At 39.4% G+C, this 22887-nt stretch overlaps 2 protein-coding genes across 2 annotated transcripts; both read left to right on the top strand.

Moving 5' to 3' along the window:
* Positions 1–1767: 1767 nt before the first annotated feature.
* Positions 1768–13330, top strand: slco1e1 (solute carrier organic anion transporter family, member 1E1; the record flags this gene model as incomplete). The annotated part of the gene is made up of 14 exons (XM_083999905.1): positions 1768–1869; positions 2043–2184; positions 2300–2432; positions 2503–2630; positions 4260–4406; positions 4587–4685; positions 5983–6216; positions 6284–6448; positions 7248–7443; positions 8551–8716; positions 10573–10757; positions 10908–10972; positions 12168–12285; positions 12445–13330. The coding sequence occupies 14 exons, from the start codon at positions 1768–1770 to the stop codon at positions 12989–12991; spliced, it is 2427 nt and encodes an 808-aa protein (XP_083856031.1). The 3' UTR covers positions 12992–13330.
* A 3011-nt stretch (positions 13331–16341) lies between these two features.
* Positions 16342–18122, top strand: iapp (islet amyloid polypeptide; the record flags this gene model as incomplete). The annotated part of the gene is made up of 4 exons (XM_083999729.1): positions 16342–16372; positions 17199–17291; positions 17709–17852; positions 17948–18122. Exons 2-4 carry the CDS (start codon positions 17212–17214, stop codon positions 18120–18122), a joined length of 399 nt encoding a protein of 132 aa, XP_083855855.1. The 5' UTR covers positions 16342–16372; positions 17199–17211.
* Between the last annotated feature and the right edge of the window lie 4765 nt (positions 18123–22887).

The raw sequence follows: 22887 nt of genomic DNA, 5'->3' as shown, positions 1-22887 counted from the left end.
TCGTACAAGTATTTTTATTTGAACAGGTTGAAGGTAGAAGTTACAGGTAGACCTGATGGAGACCGGCTGCTGTTACATCCTGCATTCCCATCTAGATGTACCTGAAACATGAGACAGTGGCAACAGACATGACAAATACTTGCACCGAATGCACAGTTCTGGAGCTGAGTATAATTTTTCAGAGAGGAAAAGTGGTAAACACCTCCTTCACTGTTGCTGTGCAGGAATGTGACAACTCTAAATCTTAATCCTTGGAATTTGTGAGCAGCCAAAGCTGATTGTGTGAGCCGCTGCCCGCTGCTGCCTGAACTCCCCACGGGTTACTGGACTAACAGAGCATACCCTCACACCTTTACACTGAAACACACTCTTCCACCTTCGAGGTCAGGCCAAGTCAGATTTTATTTATACATCGCCAAATCATAACAGAAGTAATCTCAGGGAGCTTTTCATATTAGATTAATATTATAATAGCTACAGGTGCCCAACATTCTCCCATGAGCAAGCACTTTGTGACAATGGCAGGAGCAGGTAGATACTTTGGACAGGACCTGACTCATGGTGGGCAACTGTCTGATTTGTGGAAGAAGCTCACTTACACTAACAATCCTGTGTAAAAGGAACAAGCACCTGATATTTTACCTTGTGAGATTAAAAAAAAAATCTAATGAGCCTAGTTTAGAGTTACTAATCTGTCTCCCCCTCAGCCCTCGGCCCTCCTCCCCCTGTCCTCTTGTTGCTGTCCCCCTCCTGGCTGGCATGTGTGTGGAATAGAAATGTGCGAGGCCTTTTGTCCCGCTGGTTCCAAGTAACAGCTCTGCCCTCACACAGGAGAAAAGGAGCGTGGAGAGAGCAGGTCTGAGGTCTGTCTCCTGCTGAAAGAGGAGCAGAAGAGGAGAGGGGACACTCCAGCCCCCTCGGCCTGGAGATGCACTAGGTATTTCACTAAACTTTCTCACTAGTTGTTTGTAGCTGTTTTTCGATTCATGTCTTTTGTTTACATGGTGTAGCTCACTATAGCTTTGTGCTAAATCTGATAGGGAAAGTTGTAATTATGAGGTGAAATAGTCTTGCTCTCACCGCCCCCTCCCCAGTGCAAATGAAAACAGAGCTGTCATTGAAAACCGGGTTTCTCTATGATATGGACTAAACCTGCAACCTTGTGACGGTTCCTGAGCTGAGAGGATTGTGCAGAGAGGCTGCTGGTGGAGTTTACACAGGTACGGTTTGGCTCTGGAGCTCCTCTGTTTTCACTTTAGGACTGTCTTTGCACTAGGAAAAACAAAAGATAAAAAGTTGCACCATAATGTTACCCATTGGAATAATAGGAATATAATATAATGCATATTGAATGCAAGTTCCTTGTGAGATGTGATTTAACCAAGTTGTCACCTCACATCCACTATTAAACATATAAGCTGTTGTTTATTCTTAGGTATAATCACATTATTATCTTAAAGAATATAAAAACAATGCCTTATCTTACCTACAGTCTTAAAATGTTTACATGGCTTCTAATATGGTCAGTGGTGGAGGAGTTATTCAAAACCTTTACTGAAATAGAAATAGAACTGAAGTATAATACACTAAAACATTACAAAAAAAAGTATTATTGTGTTGAAAGTATCCAAAGTGATTTATTAATGGATAATTAAACAGTCGTTGGTTGAGATGGTGCTAACATTAAGATGGTATTCTAACTTCTCAGTATGTTAATGTATATTGTGTGTAGTGTAATCTGCAGACAAACACTGAGGCCACAGCAGAATGGAGGAAGCAGCAGAAGACCCGGGCAAGATGACCAGCCAGCAGGCTCTGTGTGTCCCCGACCAGAAGACCAGCAAACGTCCTCGCATCTCCACTCTCAAAGTACTAGAGTCATCTGTACAACCAATACTTCTCCAACCACACCTTATTAAGATGTTTTTTGTTTGTTTGTTTGTTTGTTTTTATCTTCCAAGTATCTTGATCAGAGTAAATTTACTGTGCAGTATCCAGGTGGAGGACAGAATGCTAATATTTCCCCTTTTGTTGCTTTCTAGTTGTTTATAGTGGCGCTCTCCTTCGCCTATTTCTCCAAGGCCCTGACAGGAACCTACATGAAGAGCTCCATCACTCAGATTGAGAGACGTTTTGACCTCTCCAGCACCCACGTTGGACTCATTGACGGCAGTTTTGAGATGGGTAACATCAACACTTAACTCCCCTCCTCCTCCTTTTTCAGTTTGGCGGTGTTGCTGATGGTGTTCTAAATGTTTTTTCTTCTTCTTCTTGTGCTTTTTTTCTGTCTTGGGTGTAGGCAACTTGTTGTTCCTCGCCATGGTCAGCCATTTTGGTGCCAAGCTGCATCGGCCCAGGCTCATCGCGGTGGGCTGTTTCCTCATGGCGGTGGGGGCCTTTCTCACTGGCCTGACACATTTCTTCATGGGACGGTAAACTTTAGCAGAACAAAACTGATGAAAAAAGATTTCCAGATGTCTAATTGGGTGTGTGTTTTCACAGCTATACGTATGACACAGTCATTCAGGTTTTCCAGAACGACAGCATGAACATCGCTGCCTGTGTGGACCCTCTGAAAACACTTGAAGAGCCTGAAATTCAGATAGAGCCCTCTATAGAAGACCACAAAGGTGAGACTGTGGGCTTCATGTGGAAGGCCTTAATCAGGATTACTACAGTAAACATCATTTAAAAAAACGATTCACTCATACACTTATTTCTGTGCCATTTGGTGCAGGTTTATTTGTGTAGCTGTATGTTGTTGGTATAGTGCTGCTCTGTGAATCTGTCTCACTGCACTGGATGCATTGTATGGGTATGGTCACCAGACCAAACTACTAACCTTGGTTAACCCCTGACTTTCCCCTCTGGTCAACAGTAAGCCTAGCATAAACAACAGGCCTGAAAGCAATGAACAACTCAGTGGCTTTCTTTCTTTCTTTCTTTCTTTCTTTCTTTCTTTCTTTCTTTCTTTCTTTCTTTCTTTCTTTCTTTCTTTCTTTCTTTCTTTCTTTCATCCATCTCTGGAATGCACTGATCCTATGGTCAGACCTTCAAAGCCACCTGCCTCCTCATGCAGTGAACGTATCAACCCCAAAGCTCCAAGTTATCGTGGCTGAAAGGTTAAATACTTTGTCAACAGAAGCAGCATCAACATCAACAGTCAAAGGAGAAAATTAGGTGTCATGATTAGGTCTGTATAGCTTCAGTGAGAAACATCTCTAATATTCATGGTAAAAATATATTTCACACTTCACTGAGATGAGCTTCCAAAGTCACATGCGAAGTCAAGGGCTGAAACAGCCGCATCCTCTAATGTAAGAAGTTATGTGATGACAGTGGACTTACCTGGTATCTGATAGATGTTTGGGTAACACTTTATTTGACGCCTATCTCTATAATGCATTATAACCATACTTATAATGCAGTTATAGGACTGTATAACTATAGTTATAAACACTATAAAGCATTTTATCATGACTTACAAGGTCAGGTATTATAATACGTTATAATTAGGGCTGTCAAACGATACATTTTTCTAATCACTTTTTTTTCCATAGTTGACGCGCAATTAATCTCTATATTAAAAATATATAATATATGGGGGGGGGGGGGTACAATAGGAATAACACATTATAGAACATTATAACTCTATTACCTTATAAGCCATTATAAAATGCTCTATGATGTGTTATGTGTGTTGATGCTTATTGTTATAAAGCCCTATGATAATTTATGAGTGTTTATAATGATAGTTATACATGTTTATAAGCCAATCACAACACATTCTAACTATATTTATAATTTGGGCATTGTCAGCGAGTTACTAACAATTATAACGTATTATAATACCTGACCTTATAAGTCATGATAAAATGCTTTATAGTGTGTTATGATTATTCTTATAACACATTATGATCATTTATGAGTGTTTATAACTATAATTGTACAGGCGTCAAATAAAGTGTTACTGATGTTTGAAATCAAATATTGTCAATGACCAAACAATCTGAAAATCATTATAAAAACAATAAGTATTATGAATATCCACCTAGGCAGCAAAATGACACATATCTCTGGCCCTGAACACACACACACGTCTCATATACTTCTATACTGGAGCTGATTCCAGATATTATCTCTGGTGTCCACATGTGGAAGTAATATCTGATAGTTACGTTGTATACAGTATGTGGCGCAGCTTGTGGTCAGGTGTAGTTTGTTATCTGGGCAGTGTGTGTGCGTGTGTCACTATGCAGCTTGTGTGAAGGAGTCTAGTTCCCACATGTGGATCTATGTGTTTCTGGGGAACGCTCTGCGGGGGGTTGGAGAGACCCCAGTCACACCTCTGGGCATCTCCTACATCGACGACTTTGCTAAAGCTGAAAACTCACCGTTCTACATTGGTAAGTCATTATTGGTTGGTTTGGTTTTTACAGTGGGATATTGAAAAGTTCTCACCTTAATAGTAATTCATTAACATTACATATACTTGGTATTATTACAATATTCTTATCATAGGTTAACCTACCCTATATAAACTCTTATTTACTTCTCACTTCTTGTAATTGTTTTGTGATTGACAGCTTGTCTCCAGACCATTACTCTCCTGGGTCCCATGTTTGGTTTCCTCCTGGGCTCCTACTGTGCCAGACTATATGTTGACATTGGATATGTTGATATGGGTAAGTGTAATACACATGTTTTTATTAAAGGTCTTGAGGTCACAAGCAGTCTAACTCATTACCCCTGACTGTAGATCTAACGCTGCCTCTCGTAAATCAAATAGACGACATTAATGTCCATATATCAGGAGTGATGTCACCTATATGTTTACATTCCCATATGCATCCCCTGGATACATGAAAATATAGGATAAATAACCCTGGGAAAACGTGTTTATGTACATAACTTCAATGATAAATAAATTATGAATATTTAAATATTTGTTATACAATGTAATATATATGAAAACTAAATGTAATAAATAAAATATACATTTAATTTATGATTACAAGCTTATAGCAACATACTTCATAACACCTAGTATAACTAATTTTTATATTTAAAGGGACAACGAGGAGTTTTGGAAAAGCGAAGCGTTTTCACACTACATTTATGAGCCTCCGCACCGTGAAATTCTTTGACCGGCACAAGACAGACTCATGTTTTCATTCATCAAGAATTAAAGTCAGAGGTTGGAAGACGATCACATACCGTCGTAGTTCCCACCATAAATGGCGATTCAGCGGCGTTATTCTCATGACTCGCCATGAAACCGAAAGTAAAGAAACGCTGGTTGGCTCGCCCAGCATTTCCACCACCACTAATAATAACAAAATAACGATAGAGACAAAACCATAGATTTATCTAAAATGGGCCCATTAACAAGTGGTAACGTAGATTCATCCACATTAATATGAGACTTTTTTTTACAACCAAATAGAAACTCCTCGTTGTCCCTTTAAAGTGGTAAATGTTCCACCATTCAGTTCATCAGTGTACGCTTCATTCATATGTGTTACTGGCTTTAATTTTCAACCACTCAAGAACAAACAGATATCATAGAGTTAAACAGGAGGACTTTTTGGCTAGAGTCTCATGTGTTTGACAGAGGACACATGGTGACGTCTTTTGGAGCCAGCCTGCTGTTCATGGTGCAGAGGTTTGACATACTACCACACTGGCTGCTCTCCTGTCAGAGCAGCTTAGTGAAGGCCTCTCTGACTGTCCCAGGGAGGAACTCTCTTGACTCTCATATATACAGAAGGTAAAATCAATAATTTAGTTGTCACACAAGCTCAGTCTGTCCACCTTAAGTGTGCAGCGTCCCTACCAGACGGTGCAGTGTCTCATCCTGTCTTTGGGTGTCCAAAATGGTCACATCTCAAAAAAAGGAAGAAGCAGATTGAAGTGACAGCAAACACATATCAGGCTCCAGCTGCAGCCGTGCACATGAAAACTCTTTTCTTAATTTTGCAGAAAGTGTGACCATCACTCCTAAAGATGCCCGCTGGGTGGGGGCCTGGTGGCTGGGCTTCCTGGTGTCCTCTTCTCTGCTGCTCGTCTCCAGCATCCCCTTCTGGTTCCTGCCCCGTTCACTGCCCAAGCAGGGGGCAGACGAGGGCAAACCAGCTTCAGCCCACCAGACCCTGGATGGGAGAGAGGACGCCCTCGACAACAACCACAACCTCAAGTTCACCGAGATCGCCAAAGGTAAAGGAGAGACGGTGCTACTCGGTTTTTACTTGTGCTTGTGTTTTTACCTGATGTCCTTTCACAGGGTTTCTTCCCTCACTGAAGCGCCTGTTGGGGACTCCTACCTACTTCCTGCTCCTTTGTGGCAGCATCCTCAAGTTCAACTCCTTCATGGGCCTGTTCACCTTCAAAGCCAAATACATGGAACAACAGTTTGGACAATCTGCATCCAGAGCTAACTTCCTCATAGGTAATAGATACTGTATGTACCTGTAACTGGGCTCTTCTAAAACACTTTGGGTTTTTTGTAATGTACAATCACAGTGGAGCTGTAACTGCATGTAGACTAGTCAAACACATACAGAGCTGAAGACTGAGGGAAAACACATTGGTCATTTGAATAAAACTGTACAAACATTAAACCCAGACTTAATTACAGTAATGTTGGCATACATTTTCAATTACTTGAATGACTCATGCAGGGGCGTGATACCCTTGGCAGATTCCACCACTTGAATTGTTTAGGGTCTTTGAAACAATGGACTGGAGAAAACTCAAATAGATCATGCATATTTTGTTATGGAAAACATTTATGTGGATGATAATACAGTGACGATTAAGTCACAGTGAGTCACAAACCAAGAAGTAAAGTGAGTTTTGCCACTTTAAGAAAACGTTCACTGCAGGAATCAGAAACTAACAAATTGAATGAAGGCTAATGTCTGATTATATGTAAAAGTTCCATATGACACATATACATACATAAACACTGACGTGGGCCATGATGGAGGCATTGGCTGTATAGTTGTGATGTCACAAAGTTATGTCAGTCCTGATGGCTCATTCAAAGGCTCAGTTTCTGAATGCAGCCTGTGGATTGAGTGCTTTAATTCAACTGATATAGAATTTATTCAGAATCTAGACCTGCTTTATATATATAAAAAAAGAAAGAAATACTATAAATATATATAGTGTGACCTTTTGAATAGAGGTCATCAGAGGTCATCAAAAGTGTCCAGCATCTAGAGCCCTTTGAGTTTTTCCTCCAGGTGTGTTGAACCTGCCCGTGGTGGCGGTGGGGATCTTCCTGGGGGGGCTGCTGATGAAGAGGTACAAGCTGAGTGTGGTGTCAGGAGCTCAGCTCTCCTTCGCCACGTCCTTCATGGCATATCTGCTCCTGCTGCTGCAGTTCGGCACCAAGTGTGACAACATTCCTGTGGCCGGCCTCACCATTTCCTACAACGGGTGAGTGCTGAGACACATGAGCCATTACAGGATTCATGAGTTGAATTTGAAAAAAAAAATTCTCACGCATTTTCTTCACAACCATGCTCAGATCTGTTTTGTGAGCACTTCTCCTTGCCTAAGATCATCCATGCACCTGACAGGTGTGAAAAATCAAGATGTTGATTACACTGCACCATTACTGCACAGGTGTGTGAAATCAGCACTTGTATTTTGGTAAAAGGCGTTTATTAGCATCTATTTTTCTGTCTTTTTTGGGGGGGTTGTCAGTTTCTGCAAACAACTTTGGAGATATATGGCATCTGGTAGTAAAATGGCAGTTTATTCAATGGACGACAGGTCTGGTGCACACTGGGCATGTGAAATGCACGCTACCTCAAAACATGCGGAACATCTGTGGAACTGTTTGTGTTGTAAAAGTACACATTTTAGTGAGGCCGTTTACTGTGACACACCTGTGCAGTAATGATGTTGTGCAATCAGCACATTGATATAGAACACCTGTCAGGTGGATGGGTGAACATTCAGATTTCGACTCAGGTTTTATATGTGACATGTGTTGTGTGGACATATTTCTATTCAGTATTAATCCATTTAAATGAACCTTCCTCTTGTGTTTGGGTTCTGGTGACCCATTTTCAGGTTTTAAATGCGTAGAAGTACCACATAAATATGTTTACAGCATCAAAGCTTTTTAAATTGGTCAGGAACCTCATTTTAAACAAAATAAAACAAAAACATTTTTTTCACAAATTTCTAAAATGCTCTGGTGAAAATCATGTGGTGTTAGGGTCAATTTTGATGCAGTTATAACTATAAGAACAATAATGAGAGTTAAAACTGAAATCATAAGTGCAAAACCAAAATTTTCATGGAAAAGGAAGCCTAACAATGTAACCTAGAGAAGAAAAACAAATTGGATGAAAAAAATGGTTTTAGTGTATTTTACAGCTGATTTAAAACACGGTCAAAACTGACCCTAACACCATAGCTGGTAGCAGAAAGCACAAGACAAGGTTAATGTATATCCTCTTCAATTGCTCCATACTGTCAAGCCTAGGATTTTTTAAAACCTAAGATGAAATAAAAATGACCTTTGCCCTGTAGGACTGAGACTATATCATCCGACAGTGAGATGCTCTTCTCGGAGTGTAACAGAGACTGCTCGTGTTCAGCAGAGGAGTGGGACCCAGTGTGCTCCGACAGCGGCATCACCTACATCTCTCCATGTATGGCTGGCTGCATCAGCTCCAGTGGATACGGCAAGAACACAGTAGGACACACACAAAGACACACACTAGACACAATTACCTGCCTGTCAACTCTACAATCCTTATTCTCTTTACATATATATCTATATCTATATCTATATCTATATCTATATCTATCTCTATCTCTCTCTCTCTCTCTATATATATATATATATATATATATATATATATATATATATATATATATATATATATATATATATATATATATATATACATAGATAGATAGATAGATAGATAGATAGACAGACAGACAAAAATCTAGATTAAAATCTCTCTCTCTCTCTCTCTCTCTCTCTCTCTCTCTATATATATATATATATATATATATATATATATATATATATATATATATATATATATATATATATATATATATATATATATATATATATATATATATATATATATATATGCGCATATATAAGGTCCACTTCTTAGTCTTTGGAGCTTTCAGCTGCATCTCTCTCATTTCTATTCAGATAGATATAGGTAAAGGTCCTTACATTTGTTCTTTTCCTCTAGTTTTCTAATTTCTGTTTTGTTTATCATCTATTTCATTCAGTCACATTTCCTCTAAATTGTCTTTCAAAAATGTATATATTTTTATCTCATTCACTACATCCCGGTCAAGACAGGGCATTTAAGTAGTGCATTGTATTATGTGCATTCAGATTCAGATTCAGATTTATTTATTTAAAATGGGAACAATACATATTGATGGACATTGACATGTAAATATGTGGGATTGTAGCCAACTGGCTAATTTCCATCCCCAGTCCCATTGGCAGGTTGATGTTAGACATAAAAAACAATGACGATAAAAAGTACAAGAGGCAGGACTAGGACAATAAAACACCTTGACATCTTACACAAAACATATATGAACGACATACATAAACCACCAGTTAACTGACCAAAGACGGTTAAAAGAGTGGGTAAGGGGACCAAAAGATTACTGAGGAGTTAAAGTGCTATGTGTTAAAGTGCTGTTTGCTAAAGTGACGAGTGCATAAGTGCAAGATTGAATTTAATTTGATTGCACGATGCCCCAATAAAGTGCAGGATCGACTTAAATTGCACTATCCCATAGCACACGATTGCACATGCAGATGTGTGTCCAATATTGCACAAAGTTTGTATATATAAATGTATTATATACACACCATTGTATGTGTAGTGTTGTTAGAATTAGGTAGTATCCCTTTAAGAGACTGAGGAAGTCATGTTGTGTTTACCGTCTGTGTTAGTTGCTGCTGCATGAGCAGAGTGAATGCAAGAAGTTACCTGTGATAATATCACTGAGAGTTTATTAAAGCTTCAAGTCCCAAACACACGAAACAGTGAGGACATTGAGTTTCTACAGTATGAAATTGAGATACATATGTATATGTATACACAATACAGAAAAGGAAGGAAAAAAGAAAAAAAGAATACAGAGTGGTGCCCCATACAATCAATCAGGCAAACATACACTTCTAGACTTCATAATCACAGGTCTGATTTTGTAATAGCCATGCCTTAAGAGGTAAGAGTTGGAAGTTCACGTATAGTGCTACAGTAGGTATCTGGTTCCAGGTCTGGGATGCACGGAAAGAAAATACAGCTTGACCAAAAGCACTTTTCCTGAGTGGCACAACACAGTCGCCTCTAGACTAATACATACATAAACAGCAAATGTTAACACTATTTATATTAGTTGCTGTATTATATTTAGCAAAATATAAGAAATTAGTGTGAAAACATTACATTCTAACCACTGGTTTGTTTTTCTAATTACATTATAATTGGTTGTTGCTTTACTTGAGTGATTTCCAATGAGTCCTCCCACTTCACTGTTTGTCTCTTTTTTTACTAGGTCTTTCACAACTGCAGCTGTGTGTCTGCCTCCTACCCAGCAGGCAGCAGCACGTCAGTGAAGCTGGGCCAGTGCCCTCATGCCAAGGACTGCAGCCGCAGTTTCACCTCCTACATGGCCGTGTCCGTCCTCAGCTCCTTCATCAACTCTCTGGGAGCCACACCTGGATACATGGTCATCATAAGGTCTGTGCACCTGAGAGGGAGATCACTGGGGAGATCACTGAATGATAAAGAATTTAAAGTAACAAATTCAGTGGATATTAAAGACTCTTACTGACAAAGGACAGTGTTGTTTTCTGTATCAAGTGACCTGGTGTTGTTTTTTAATCACAGATGCATCACACCAGAGCTCAAATCTCTTGCACTTGGTATGCAGGCCTTGGTGACCAGGACTCTTGGTGAGCCTCATTATGATTAGTTACATTGAAGGTAAAACAGACACGGAGCGTTGTAAAAGGTTTGACACCAGAAATGATAGGAACTTGAAGGATTAAAACCTGGGTGGACAACCCGGTCAACTAGCTGCTGGAAAGCTACAGGGGCCAAAACCCCTTTCTGGGGTCATTTTGCTGGCGAAATGATGTAAATGCAAATATTTAGGTACTACAATGGCATAAATAGTCATACAACTATAAAATTTGGCAGAGAGTATCTTGACACATAGGGGGAGGCATAAAAAAAAGATTCTGGGGTTTGTTGCAACTCAATTTTAAGATATCACCCTCAACATCCCAAAAAAGTACTGTTCGCCTGACAAATTCTCATGAAAATTATTATTTTTCAGCACTTTACGGAGAATATCTATGCTTAACATGTATATAGAAAACTTCATTAATTCATAAGCTTCCATTTGAGTCCAAGATAGCCTTTCTACTACAGTAGCTACTGGAAAGCTACAGGCTGTCTCCAAACAATGCAACACCTATTGTGAAAAACTACATGTTAGCTGACATGATCAGAAAACATGCTATTTCTGGAACAGATAGATAGAGAAGACCGTTGGCCACAGCAAGTGGGGCTTTTGAGATAGAAAGGCTATCTTGGACTCAAATGGAAGCTTATGAATTAAGGAAATGTTCTATATACATGTTAAGCATAGATATTCTCCGTAAAGTGCTGAAAAATAATAATTTTCATGAGAATTTGTCAGGCGAACAGTACTTTTTTGGGATGTTGAGGGTGATATCTTAAAATTGAGTTGCAACAAACCCCAGAATCTTTTTTTTATGCCTCCCCCTATGTGTCAAGATACTCTCTGCCAAATTTTATAGTTGTATGACTATTTATGCGTAGTACCTAAATATTTGCATTTACATCATTTCGCCAGCAAAACAACCCCAGAAAGGGCTTTTGGCCCCTGTAGCTTCCCAGCAGCTAGTTGACCAGGTTGTCCACCCAGGTTTTAATCCTTGAAGTTCCTAGATATCATTTCTGGTGTCAAACCTTTTACAACGCTCCGTGTCTGATTTTGCCCCCTGGGTAAATTGAGCTTTTCGGTGTGCTACTTCAGTCACTTCAGGTTTCCATTGATTTTGTGTCAATCAGTATTGAAGCATTGCAGCCATGCACATTCATGTGATACCTTGTGTGTAGGTGGAATCCCTGCGCCTGTGTATTTTGGAGCCATGATTGATTTAACCTGCCTGAAGTGGTCCATCAAGAAGTGTGGGGGCAGGGGTGCATGTCGCATTTATGACGCTGATATGTACAGGTACATCCCCAAACACATCCAGTATGTGAAAATAGAACATGATTGCTAATATGATGTCTGCATGTGGCATGTGGTGGTATCACTTTTAGTACAAGTTATTAGATATCAACAAGGTTTCTCTGTTATTGCCTTCTGTGCATCTTTTGTCTCTTTTTTAAGGATCATCTTCCTGGGTCTGATCACCTGCCTCAGTGGTTCCTCCTATTTCTTCGTCATCGCCGTCATCATCCTCCTCAGAAAACAGTTTAAAAAGCCAGAGCGGGAAACAGCGTCCCAGCAACCCAAAGCGTCAAGAGAAATCGAACTTAAGGCTCCAAATGAGGCTCGGCCCAGTCCTGTTAAAGCCCCCAAAGTTTGTGTAAAGGCTGCAACAGAAGTGGAGGAGGGAGGCGGAGTTCATAAAATAGAGCAGCTCGCCGAAGTCATCTCCACAAATAACACACAGGAGAAGCAACAGTCCAGTTCCCTGACAGAGATCACTGTTGAGCTTTCTCCTCCTCCTGCAGATGGAGCAGTGTTAGAGCTGCAAGGGCCGGCGCCGGAGGAGGAAGTGGAGGAGGAGGAGGAGGAAGAAGTGGAGGAGGAGAAAGAGCAAAAAGATGACGTCAGTGTGGCGAAAGAGGCACTGGACCATGACACAGAAGACAAGAATGAGTCTGAGAAAGAGTCACCACACAGCAGAGAAACTGACAGTCAGCGAAGCTAGGGTGTTCACCACTGTCAAACAAGGCCAGACATGGGGCCGCTAGAAACACTCGGCCAAAATTCAGATTTTGGATTTTCCTCTGGACAATGGCATGTTGTAATCTAACAGTGTTTCCCCTTCTTTTGTTCAAGAATATAGCTGTTATATGTTATAAACATGACTTAGACCTAAAAAGATATTTTCCACAACTGTAGATAAATAGGATTTGGTATAAAAACTGAATAGAACTGTGTTTACCAGAAACCCCAAAAAGCACTATAGTAAACCTATTGGCCAAAATAAATGTTTCCCTTTTCATGTCAATGATTAGACTATTGAATGTGTGATGCTACTGTTACATTAAATTTTACAGATCACATCTATGCACAGTCTTCTCTCACAAACATTCATGGGACCAGTGTCATACTATGGACACAAAAATGCTATGTTGTTGTTACTCACATACAACTAAGTGGCTTGTTCTGTTATGGGGAAGAAAAACGTCAAAACCTGCAGTACATTTTTGGCCACTTGAGGGCAGCGCAACAAGATGTATAAATAATTATCACTTCATAAACTTGAGAGGAAAACATACTAGTAAGGAGTGACTTATTTACACAATGAGCAGACAAAGAACAACATTATGATTCACAGTTTGCATGACTCAATGCATAACTTAATTTCCACTGAATGCAGTAACAGTTAGCATCTGTTTTCCCAGTACAGGTAAGTGTTGGTGACATTGGTGGCATTAATATATGTACTGATGCATTGTGGGCCAGACAGAGAAAATCAAATCTATTTATACACATGATTCCATAGGTTTATGCAGCCCAGACAGAGACTGTGTTCCCTATGACCACTGTAAACCTGCAGGTGTGAATGCCCTCGATATGAGCAGTAATTATTCAAGGTCACAAAACCATTACCTTCACAGACACTGGCTATTTATCTACTGACCATCCTCTGGTGACATTTAATCCCTCGTATGTCCACTGCTGGCATTGTACTATGTCAAACTCATGAATTGAGGCTTTGCGCAGCACTGAATGTGAATGGTAGTGAGACAAGAATATATCACAGTGTTTCTGGTGCTGTGAAGATCATGTAGGTTCATTCAGCTTCCTGTAAATTGAGGGTAAATTGTGGTTTAAATGGTTTTCTGTCTGTGAAATGAGCAGGAAATTAGCTGCCACATGTAACATGTAGCTCCTCACAATTACTAAAGCAATCCACAAGATGTGACATCAGAATGAACTGACTGTAACTATAACTTACATAAATAGATGTCAGGTCCTACACATCCCACCCACATCCTCCTCTCTCTTTCCTCCCCCTTATTTTAATTTTTCTTCTTTTCATTCAACCTCTGTCTCTCAGGATTCTGCATATTAATCATTCTTAACACACTCCTCATATGCATCTGACTTGAATATATATGTTAATTATTTATTAGATCAAATTCTGTTTCTTTAAATTGTCCACTATTTGCCATTGAAATGAGCCTCTTGACAAATCAGTTGTACATACGGCCCAATCAGTTGTTTTTTTGTTTTTTTTTAGCCTGAAATTGTTGTTTTTTGTCAGTTCATCTGTAGAAATCGGCCTGGAAAGAATGAGCTGTAGTGAAAGGTGGAGTATGGGTCATGTCATGGTGCTTTCTTCAGAAAAAGCCTGTAATGTGCATGAATAATCCTTGAAATGAGAAAATGATGCTGTCAGCTCATCTGTTTAGTTTTCTTGGGACACTTACAGGAAACACAGGGAGGTATACGTTGTACCTTGGTGGTTTTGGGGGTGTTACACATCCATTAGGACTGTACTTCATCTCTGCCAGTGCAAAAACTGTGGTGCACCAGCACTTACCAGCAGCAGCCTGCAGCCTGTGGCATTTCCCCAGTGAGACATTGGGATCATTTCTATGAACACAGATCATTAGAAACAATAATCATGACGTGAAGAAGAAGAGTTTTTATCCCTTCACTCCTCTAATAATTACATTTTTATGAGAATCTCTTTCAATTTTAATGTCTACTGCTTCTACATAATCAAGTACAGAGTTTATAGTAGGTAAAGATTTACTAGAAAATTTCACTCCGTGAACAATGAGATCAGATAGAAAAGATGTGAATATTTTTAATGACTCTGTATTTACATTGTTGTCCTTGCATTTCTCACAGATTTAATGTCAGATGAAGCTTAGCAAAGGCTGAAGCCATGTTTTTCAGTAAAATTCTAGCTGCATTTGGCTCAAAGACTGATGGCAGTCATGAGGTTGTTTTCTTTGTTCTTGAACATTTAAACCTGCAGTAGCCTAGCTACTTTTTCTAACCACTTGAATGCAGCCCTTACAAACTGTAAACACAGCACTTTTGTGTTGCTTAGGCTAACCTAACCTCACTGCTTCCACTTTTACTGAGTTGATATGGACCAACTTTAGCATTTAGCTGCTAGCTTTGTCTGAAAAAAAAACAGTCAAGTTGCAAACTTACCAAAAGAATGAGCTGAAAGACACTAAAATGCTCATAAGAACGGATAATTGTTGATAATACTTTACTTTGACTTAGTTGCTACTCGACACAGCTTTGAAACACACACCATGTGATCGATATCAATATCAAATATTAAAATAAGTATTTTTCTAACATTAAAGCAGCTATGATACATTTTTATCATGGCTGCTTTAATGAAAGAAAAATACTTATTTGAAATAAAGTTTTCAGGAAAACTGTTTGAGTTGGTCACTTCTCAGGTAAAGTGTTACACTTCATTATTGAACACTTACTCACTTGTGACGTGTCCCATCAAAATAATGAGACATCATTCATTATTGATGATAATTACTCTTGGTATGTATTATTCATCATGATGAAGCCCAGAGGGATGCACCAAGGCCACAGCTTAATAACCTAAAACTTCATTATGTGTCTCAAGGTAAATAGGAAGACAGCTTTCCACTTTGACAGTGTCCCTCTCCCCCCTGTGTGGGTTTACGGCGGGTCAGTCCCATCACAGACGTGGATGACAATGATGACGAAGGTGATGATGAGGATGGTGACGTACAGCTGTGCGTGCCAGTGTGTGTGTGTGTTTATGCGAGTGTGACTTGTCAAAGTTTGCATGGCTCTGTGAGCGTGCATGAGTTTAAGTGTACACATGCACATTATCATACAGCTGAGGGTGTGATGACATACATGAGGTCTACCTTACCTCCACACCCCCCACCTTTCCCATTCTGTGTAAATGAAAAAGCAAGGCTATATTTGGAGAGAGCTGATGTCACAAGTGGTTTGAGCAGAGAGCCTATAACTGTTGGTGTCGGTTTGTGTTACAGTGAGACAAACCCTGGACTGCTCCATTGACAGACTGGGATCTACTGACGACTGGCTAACACAACAGAAAGTAAGTACTCTTTTACTTAACACATATAACTTATAACTTATTTACAATATACAACAAATGGACACTATTTTGAGTTTGGAAAATGATATTTCAGTTGAGATCTTTTTTTGAATTTCTACCTTTTTTTTTTTTTTTTTTTTTTTTTTTTTTTTTTTTTAAATCTTTACAGGTCACGTTGTTTGTGGTTTAATTCAACTAATGTTTATGTTAAATTCAACATCCAAAGGGTTTCCATAGAATCCAAATATGTCTTCAACCATATGATTCTTTGTAGGAAAAGGTGCACATCATGAGGAAATTATAAGAGATCTTATAAACATGTGTTATTTGTGTTATTAAGTAATAACGTGCAAGTGCAATGATAGAAACTTAAATAATTTAGCATAATGCAGTGGAACGCAGGGGTGCAATGCCAACTGACAGAAAATCAGCTGATAACTATTTTTATGATCAATCAATTATGTGATTTTAAACTCAAATGCTCTCGGATTGTCTCATCCAATCACACTCATGTGAGAGCTCTCCCTTGTGTGATAATGACATATTTGAATTTTGAACTGTTGAATGAAAAAAACAAGAATTTCTAAGACTTTCACTTTAGGTTTATTTTCACAGGTTTCTGACATTTATTGTCAAAGATTAATTCACAAAATGCCATTTAATTGCCAATGAAAATGTTCTGATTAATGTCTGGTGGATGCTTGTGTATTATTGTCATTGAATCAATTGACATGGCTTTAATAAGACCATAGGTGAAATGATAGGTGATGTAGTCTAGGACTTCCTCTTTTTCTCACAATAGTCTTGCTCTACTGTGTTGATCCAGGTTATCGTACGCTATGTATCACCTGAAGGTGCCTGTGCTTCTCCTCGTGCTGCTTGTGTTGCTGCGTTGTGTCACCACAGCCCCAAGCTACAGGTAAGTGAACATACAAGCAGAGCAATGAGCTCTTTGGTGTGTGTAGGTTTATACAGTAGTTATATTCATCATACCAGATAAGACAACTGTAGAACTGCTCATTGCTCAAATCATATTGTCTCAACAGTCAGGAAACAATTATAGCAGTTTAACCTGAGTTCAGCAGACAAGCAGCTGAATATCACGGACATTGTGCAATGAGAAAGGCTGCTCTGTAGGAGTAGCAGGAGGGGACTGATGTATAACCCTGGAGGTGGAAGCCAATTGTTCTTGATTATGTGAAAGTGCTTCATTGTGCATCTCGTGGGGAGCTAAGTGGCCACTTTTTCGTCTTCCTCTTGGGACTAGTGGATGTTCTGAAGAGGGAATCATCAGCTATCAGTGTGAAACCGTTTGGCCCTTTTCTATATGATTCAGGTACTTCAGTCCCAGCTCATCCAGCGAGCAGGAAAGTGCTCTCCCAGACAACGAGGAAGGCTGGTTAGCTCCCGGGCTGGTCTCCAATCCGTTCCTCGGCCTCATGGGTACACGGCCACAGAGAGGGCTCCCACCTATGATCAGGTGACAGAATCTACAGGACCTGGAAGACAAGCTAACACCACTGTGAACGTTTCACCTTGATGTCCTGACATGTCTCATTGTGTTTTTCTTCCCAGCCACAACATACAGAAGAGAAAGTGCAACACAGCCACCTGCGTCACCCAGAGGCTAGCAGATTTCTTGGTCCGCTCCAGTAACACCCTCGGTACCGTCTACGCGCCGACCAACGTGGGATCAGCCGCCTACGGCAAGAGGGACCTACTGCAGCCTCCCAGCTATCTGCCTCTCTAGTACCAACTGTGGAAGCACTCCCAGTGCTCTGATGATATAACAAGTCATCTTATGTAACAATGATTGTGAGAACGTTGTTAAGATGATTAAGAAAACAGTCTTCTCGTTTATTTTATACTTTAAGAAACAGTGCCTTTAATTTAAACCATCGGTGTAGGTTTTCCTGGATGTGTGTGTTGTGGCTCCGTTAATAATGTTCCACAATGTCATGATGTGAATATAGAAGTTCATAACAGTAATGAATAAAACAATAAATAAAAGAAAAAAGATGTAAAGCCATATGAAATTAATGTTATCATCTGTTGTTTTGATAATAAAATTGTAAAAAAAAAAAAAAAAAAAAAGAATTTATAAAAAAAGAAATCTCCATGCGTTTTAAGCCACGTTATTATCACAGTTGCATGCAGGGGCCATGAGGTATTTACATCTATATGATAAGTTATATCTTAAAATAATACAGTAAAGTTTTATTAAAATAATAGCCTAACAGGTATTTCTATTTTTCATTTTTTGGTAATCAGCTGTAGACTTTCTTATTTCCAGGGGTGTGACCAGATGTTTTTGATGGGGCGGCCCAAGTGGGGCACTGACTTATGGTGGGTGGCATGAAGCGTGAGCACGTGCACATGCAAACACACACCCACACAGGTTTTGGGCATAGCCAGTTTTGTCTGCAAAACCCATATCTACTTTAATTACTAACACTGCAAGAAAAACTAGACCTCCTAGTCAAAATACAGGAGTGGCAAAATACAATTGGGATAGAAAACCTCAATATTTTATTTTTGAGAAAAAAATTACTTGACAAAAGTTGTATAAAATGCCTCTGACTGGGCATATAGCCTATTATATTTTGAGGTGGCACCTGGGGTGGCCAATCAGATTATTCCTACCAAACACAAAGGCCAAAATACACTCAAGACTTAAATGGCCATTCTTGTTCATCACTCTTTATATCACACAGCTACATGATGTGTCATGTTACCAGGTAACATCCAATCAGTCAGACATAGGCAACATACAGTCTGTAATGAGATGCTAAAATGTCATGTGCAAAGAGTTGCTACAGGACATGAGAGGATTGCTTTATTCTTTATGGGCTACATGTGTTTACAGTAGTGTGGTCTGTACGACTGCATGCCTGCGTCATCAGCTGGGAACATGGAGGCCTTGAAAACAGAGACATTTAATTTCCTTTGTTCTCAATTCAACCTCAGTTTACAGTACCACACTGTTGAGAGACAGATTATAAGATGAATAGTCATTGTGTCTGTATGGTAGATTTCTGGAGCCAGCTGTTGAAAAAATGAGTTGAATGCCAGAATATTCTGACATTCAACTCTTAAAATGACAAATTTACATTTTTACACTTCAGTTTTTTCAATTTAAACTAAAAGAGATATAAAGAATTAAGTGGTTTTTTTTGCTAATATAGTACTACAAAGCCAGCATAGCATTATCAGTTGTTGTTATGCTCCAGCCATTGCTGTGTTTACAATACACCATGTGATGTCAGGGCACTGCAGCTTCTGTAGCACAACCTGGATGTTACCGCTTAGGTTTGGGAGGTGACAAGCGGTGACAAGAGGGTCAAGGCATGGCAAGCTAGGAGTGGAAAATGGAAGCCATATGAAAGGTATAACGCAAGGGTTTTCTACTGCTGAGACTGCTCTTGATTTTCAGTTTTTGTAATAAGATAATATCACATACGGGGGTCGGGGGATGGGGCTCTCTTGCTGATTTTGTAAGTTAGCTCCCCACAAAGAAAAGGACGGTCTGTGTTTTTCATGGTACGTTTATTTTAACAGAGAAAGACAGGATATCAACAAAAAAGGTTAAGGTTAGGGTTAGAAACAGAAACAATATCATCATATAAGGTTAGAAATGAATTAACATTTGATCAAGTGATATAAGGGCAAAAATACTTAATCAAATCAAATCAAATACTTATCCATATATTGACTGCATACTTGTGACATTATTTTTTCACAAAATGTCAAACTATTGCTCCAAGTAAAAACTTGTCATCATATACAATTCCTGTACTTAGGTTTTGCTACACTGCAAAACATCTATATGTCCACAGTGTTCAACTTTACTACATTCACATGCTCCTTTAGGCTATGTATGTTTATGGTCCATAAAAATGTAAATCATTAATTGATTCTCTAGTATACCTTTATTATGATGTTATTTGTCATATAATGTGTTACATGCTGCTGTTAGTGGAGCGTGTCCCATCATTTACCAATTACACTTCTATGTTGTTGTTTTTTATCCTATATGTTTTAATGTTGCATTGTGCAAAGGTTTAGTCAAAGACACATGTCATTTATTGTATCCTAAACTAAAATTGATCTTCACTTAAAGCAGAAGTAAGCGATCCGGTGGTTTTGGCTAACTTCTTGTCAGCAGATGGAGTTAGCAGTCCCCGCCCTCGCCCCCTGCACACACAGAGAGGACCGCCCCTTTATGCCGTTCTCTCTCCTCATTGGATAAAGGTTGTAGGATACAAGGAAAGTTTTCTCCTCGGCTTACAGCAGAGCAGAGTGACTGACAGACCCGTGTTTCAGACCAAACACAAGTGATTGCTGTCGGAAGATACAACTATTTAAGACTTATATTAACACAAACATTCACCTTACTTCTGCTTTAAGGCCTTATCCAGTCCAGTAAATATAGTCAGGTTAACTGTGATCCCAAATGTGATTATAAATGGAGGCTGTCAACTTCCGAACTGTAAGTTTGCTCTTACAGCTTGTAGCCTGTTGCACTGTGGGTAGCTAATTGATGCATTATGATGTAGAGAATTATGAGTAATTTGTGGCATTGGTCTGGAAATATGATCAAAAGTTCCACAGGCAAGGCAAGGCAAGGCAAGGCAAGGCAATTTTATTTGTATAGCCCGTTTTTACAAACAGTTTGTCTCAAAGGGCTTTACATGGCATCGTAACAACATCCTCTGTCCTTAGACCCTCACATCCACTGAGGAAAAACTCCATGGAAACCCTTTTAACAGGGAAAAATCGGAGAAACCTCAGGGTGAGCAACAGAGGAGGGATCCCTCACCCAGGACGGACAGACGTGCAATAGAGACAGACTATTGATATGACAATAACATCATTAAGATACAAATCATACTGCATACACTGAATGCAATCAGTCTTATTTAAAACAAACAAACACATTTGGCCAAGTTGTTTTTCATGGCATGAATGTGTCTCAGTGTGTTCCATATAGCCATGTGTTGTCTTCCTGCAGGGGTTATTCAGGGTAACGTAATGAAAATCAAGAGGGGAAGTATGACGCACAGCATTAACCTGCGTTTGATTACCAGTGACCTGATCGTCTCAGACACTGACATCAATACTCCCATGCATGGTTAACACCGGCATAAAAGGTTTTTCAAAAATAGAACAAGTGCCGCCTTTTGCTGATGAATCCAAAAACAATGCAGCCATTATCCAGCAAACACCCTGGCAGAGAATGGGGATCGTGTCAAGATATGTCAATTATTTCATGTAAAATCACAAATGGCGCTGTACTTCAGCTGTTATCAGGTGCTGAGTTGTTTATCTCTGCAGTAATGACGGCTGATGAACGCTGATGGAATTTTAGGTCTGATTCACGACCCGGTGGCCATGTTAACCTCTGACATTGACGTTACATTGTGATACGTTATGATCCAAAAATAAACCAAAAGGTCATCCTGACACCAAATTTCAAAACAAAAGACTGTAACCTTCTTTCACTGTATAATTGATTTACGGGTGTTTTAGCAGTGACTAACACTATACCTATATCCACACCTTCACTTTATCAGGTTAAAAATGTTTTGTGTTGTTGACGGCAGCATAAATAATATTGTTTTACAGTATCTTACTCAAACAGACTGTACTGTACATTTACTCTGTCAACCCTAGCCTACCACATTATTATGTGTTTAGATTTGAAAACCACATATGTAACATATTTGACAAATAAGGTTTATTGTCATTCTGTTTGTAATGATTTTAACATAGGTCGACATTCATTTTCAGTCACAACTGACAAACACACAAGGCATAGTGATATATAAGTTTTGCTTTCACATGACATGAATATCTGCATTTAAAGCAGAAGTAAGGGATCCGGTGGTTTTGGCTAACTTCCTGTCAGCAGATGGAGTTAGCAGTCCCCGCCCTCGTCCCTACGTCACCACATTCACGCGCATCCCTTGGCTGCACACACAGCCCTTCATGCCGTTCTCTCTCCTCATTGGATAAAGGTTGTAGGATACAAGGAAAGTTTTCTCCTCGGCTTACAGCAGAGCAGAGTGACTGACAGACCCGTGTTTCAGACCAAACAATATAAGTGATTGCTGTCGGAAGATACAACTATTTAAGACTTATACAGTATTAACACAAATATTCCGCTTACTTCTGCTTTTTAACAAGCAGGCACTAGCCTACTGATATCTTATATTATTAAATAGCCTATCAGGAGACACTCCCCACTGAGCCTTATCAGCACTGTACTGTAAAACAGATGGGTCTAAGCATTTCAATGTTTATAGCTTGCTACATGGAAGTGGGGGAGCTATTTTCAAAAGCAGAACAAGTTATGCATATAAAACAATTATATACAGTAGGCTATATATATATATATATATATATATACTTTTTTTTTCCTCTTCCATGTGCTGAGGGTCCCTATTATAACCCATATAATATATAGTGACCCCCAGGAGCCCACAAGGGGCCACCGGCCTAACTTGAAAACTACT

Source organism: Trachurus trachurus (assembly GCF_905171665.1).
Source record: "Trachurus trachurus genome assembly, chromosome: 23".
NCBI lineage: Eukaryota > Metazoa > Chordata > Actinopteri > Carangiformes > Carangidae > Trachurus > Trachurus trachurus.
Note: the sequence above shows the minus strand (reverse complement) of the source record. Positions and strands in the feature narration are given on the sequence as shown.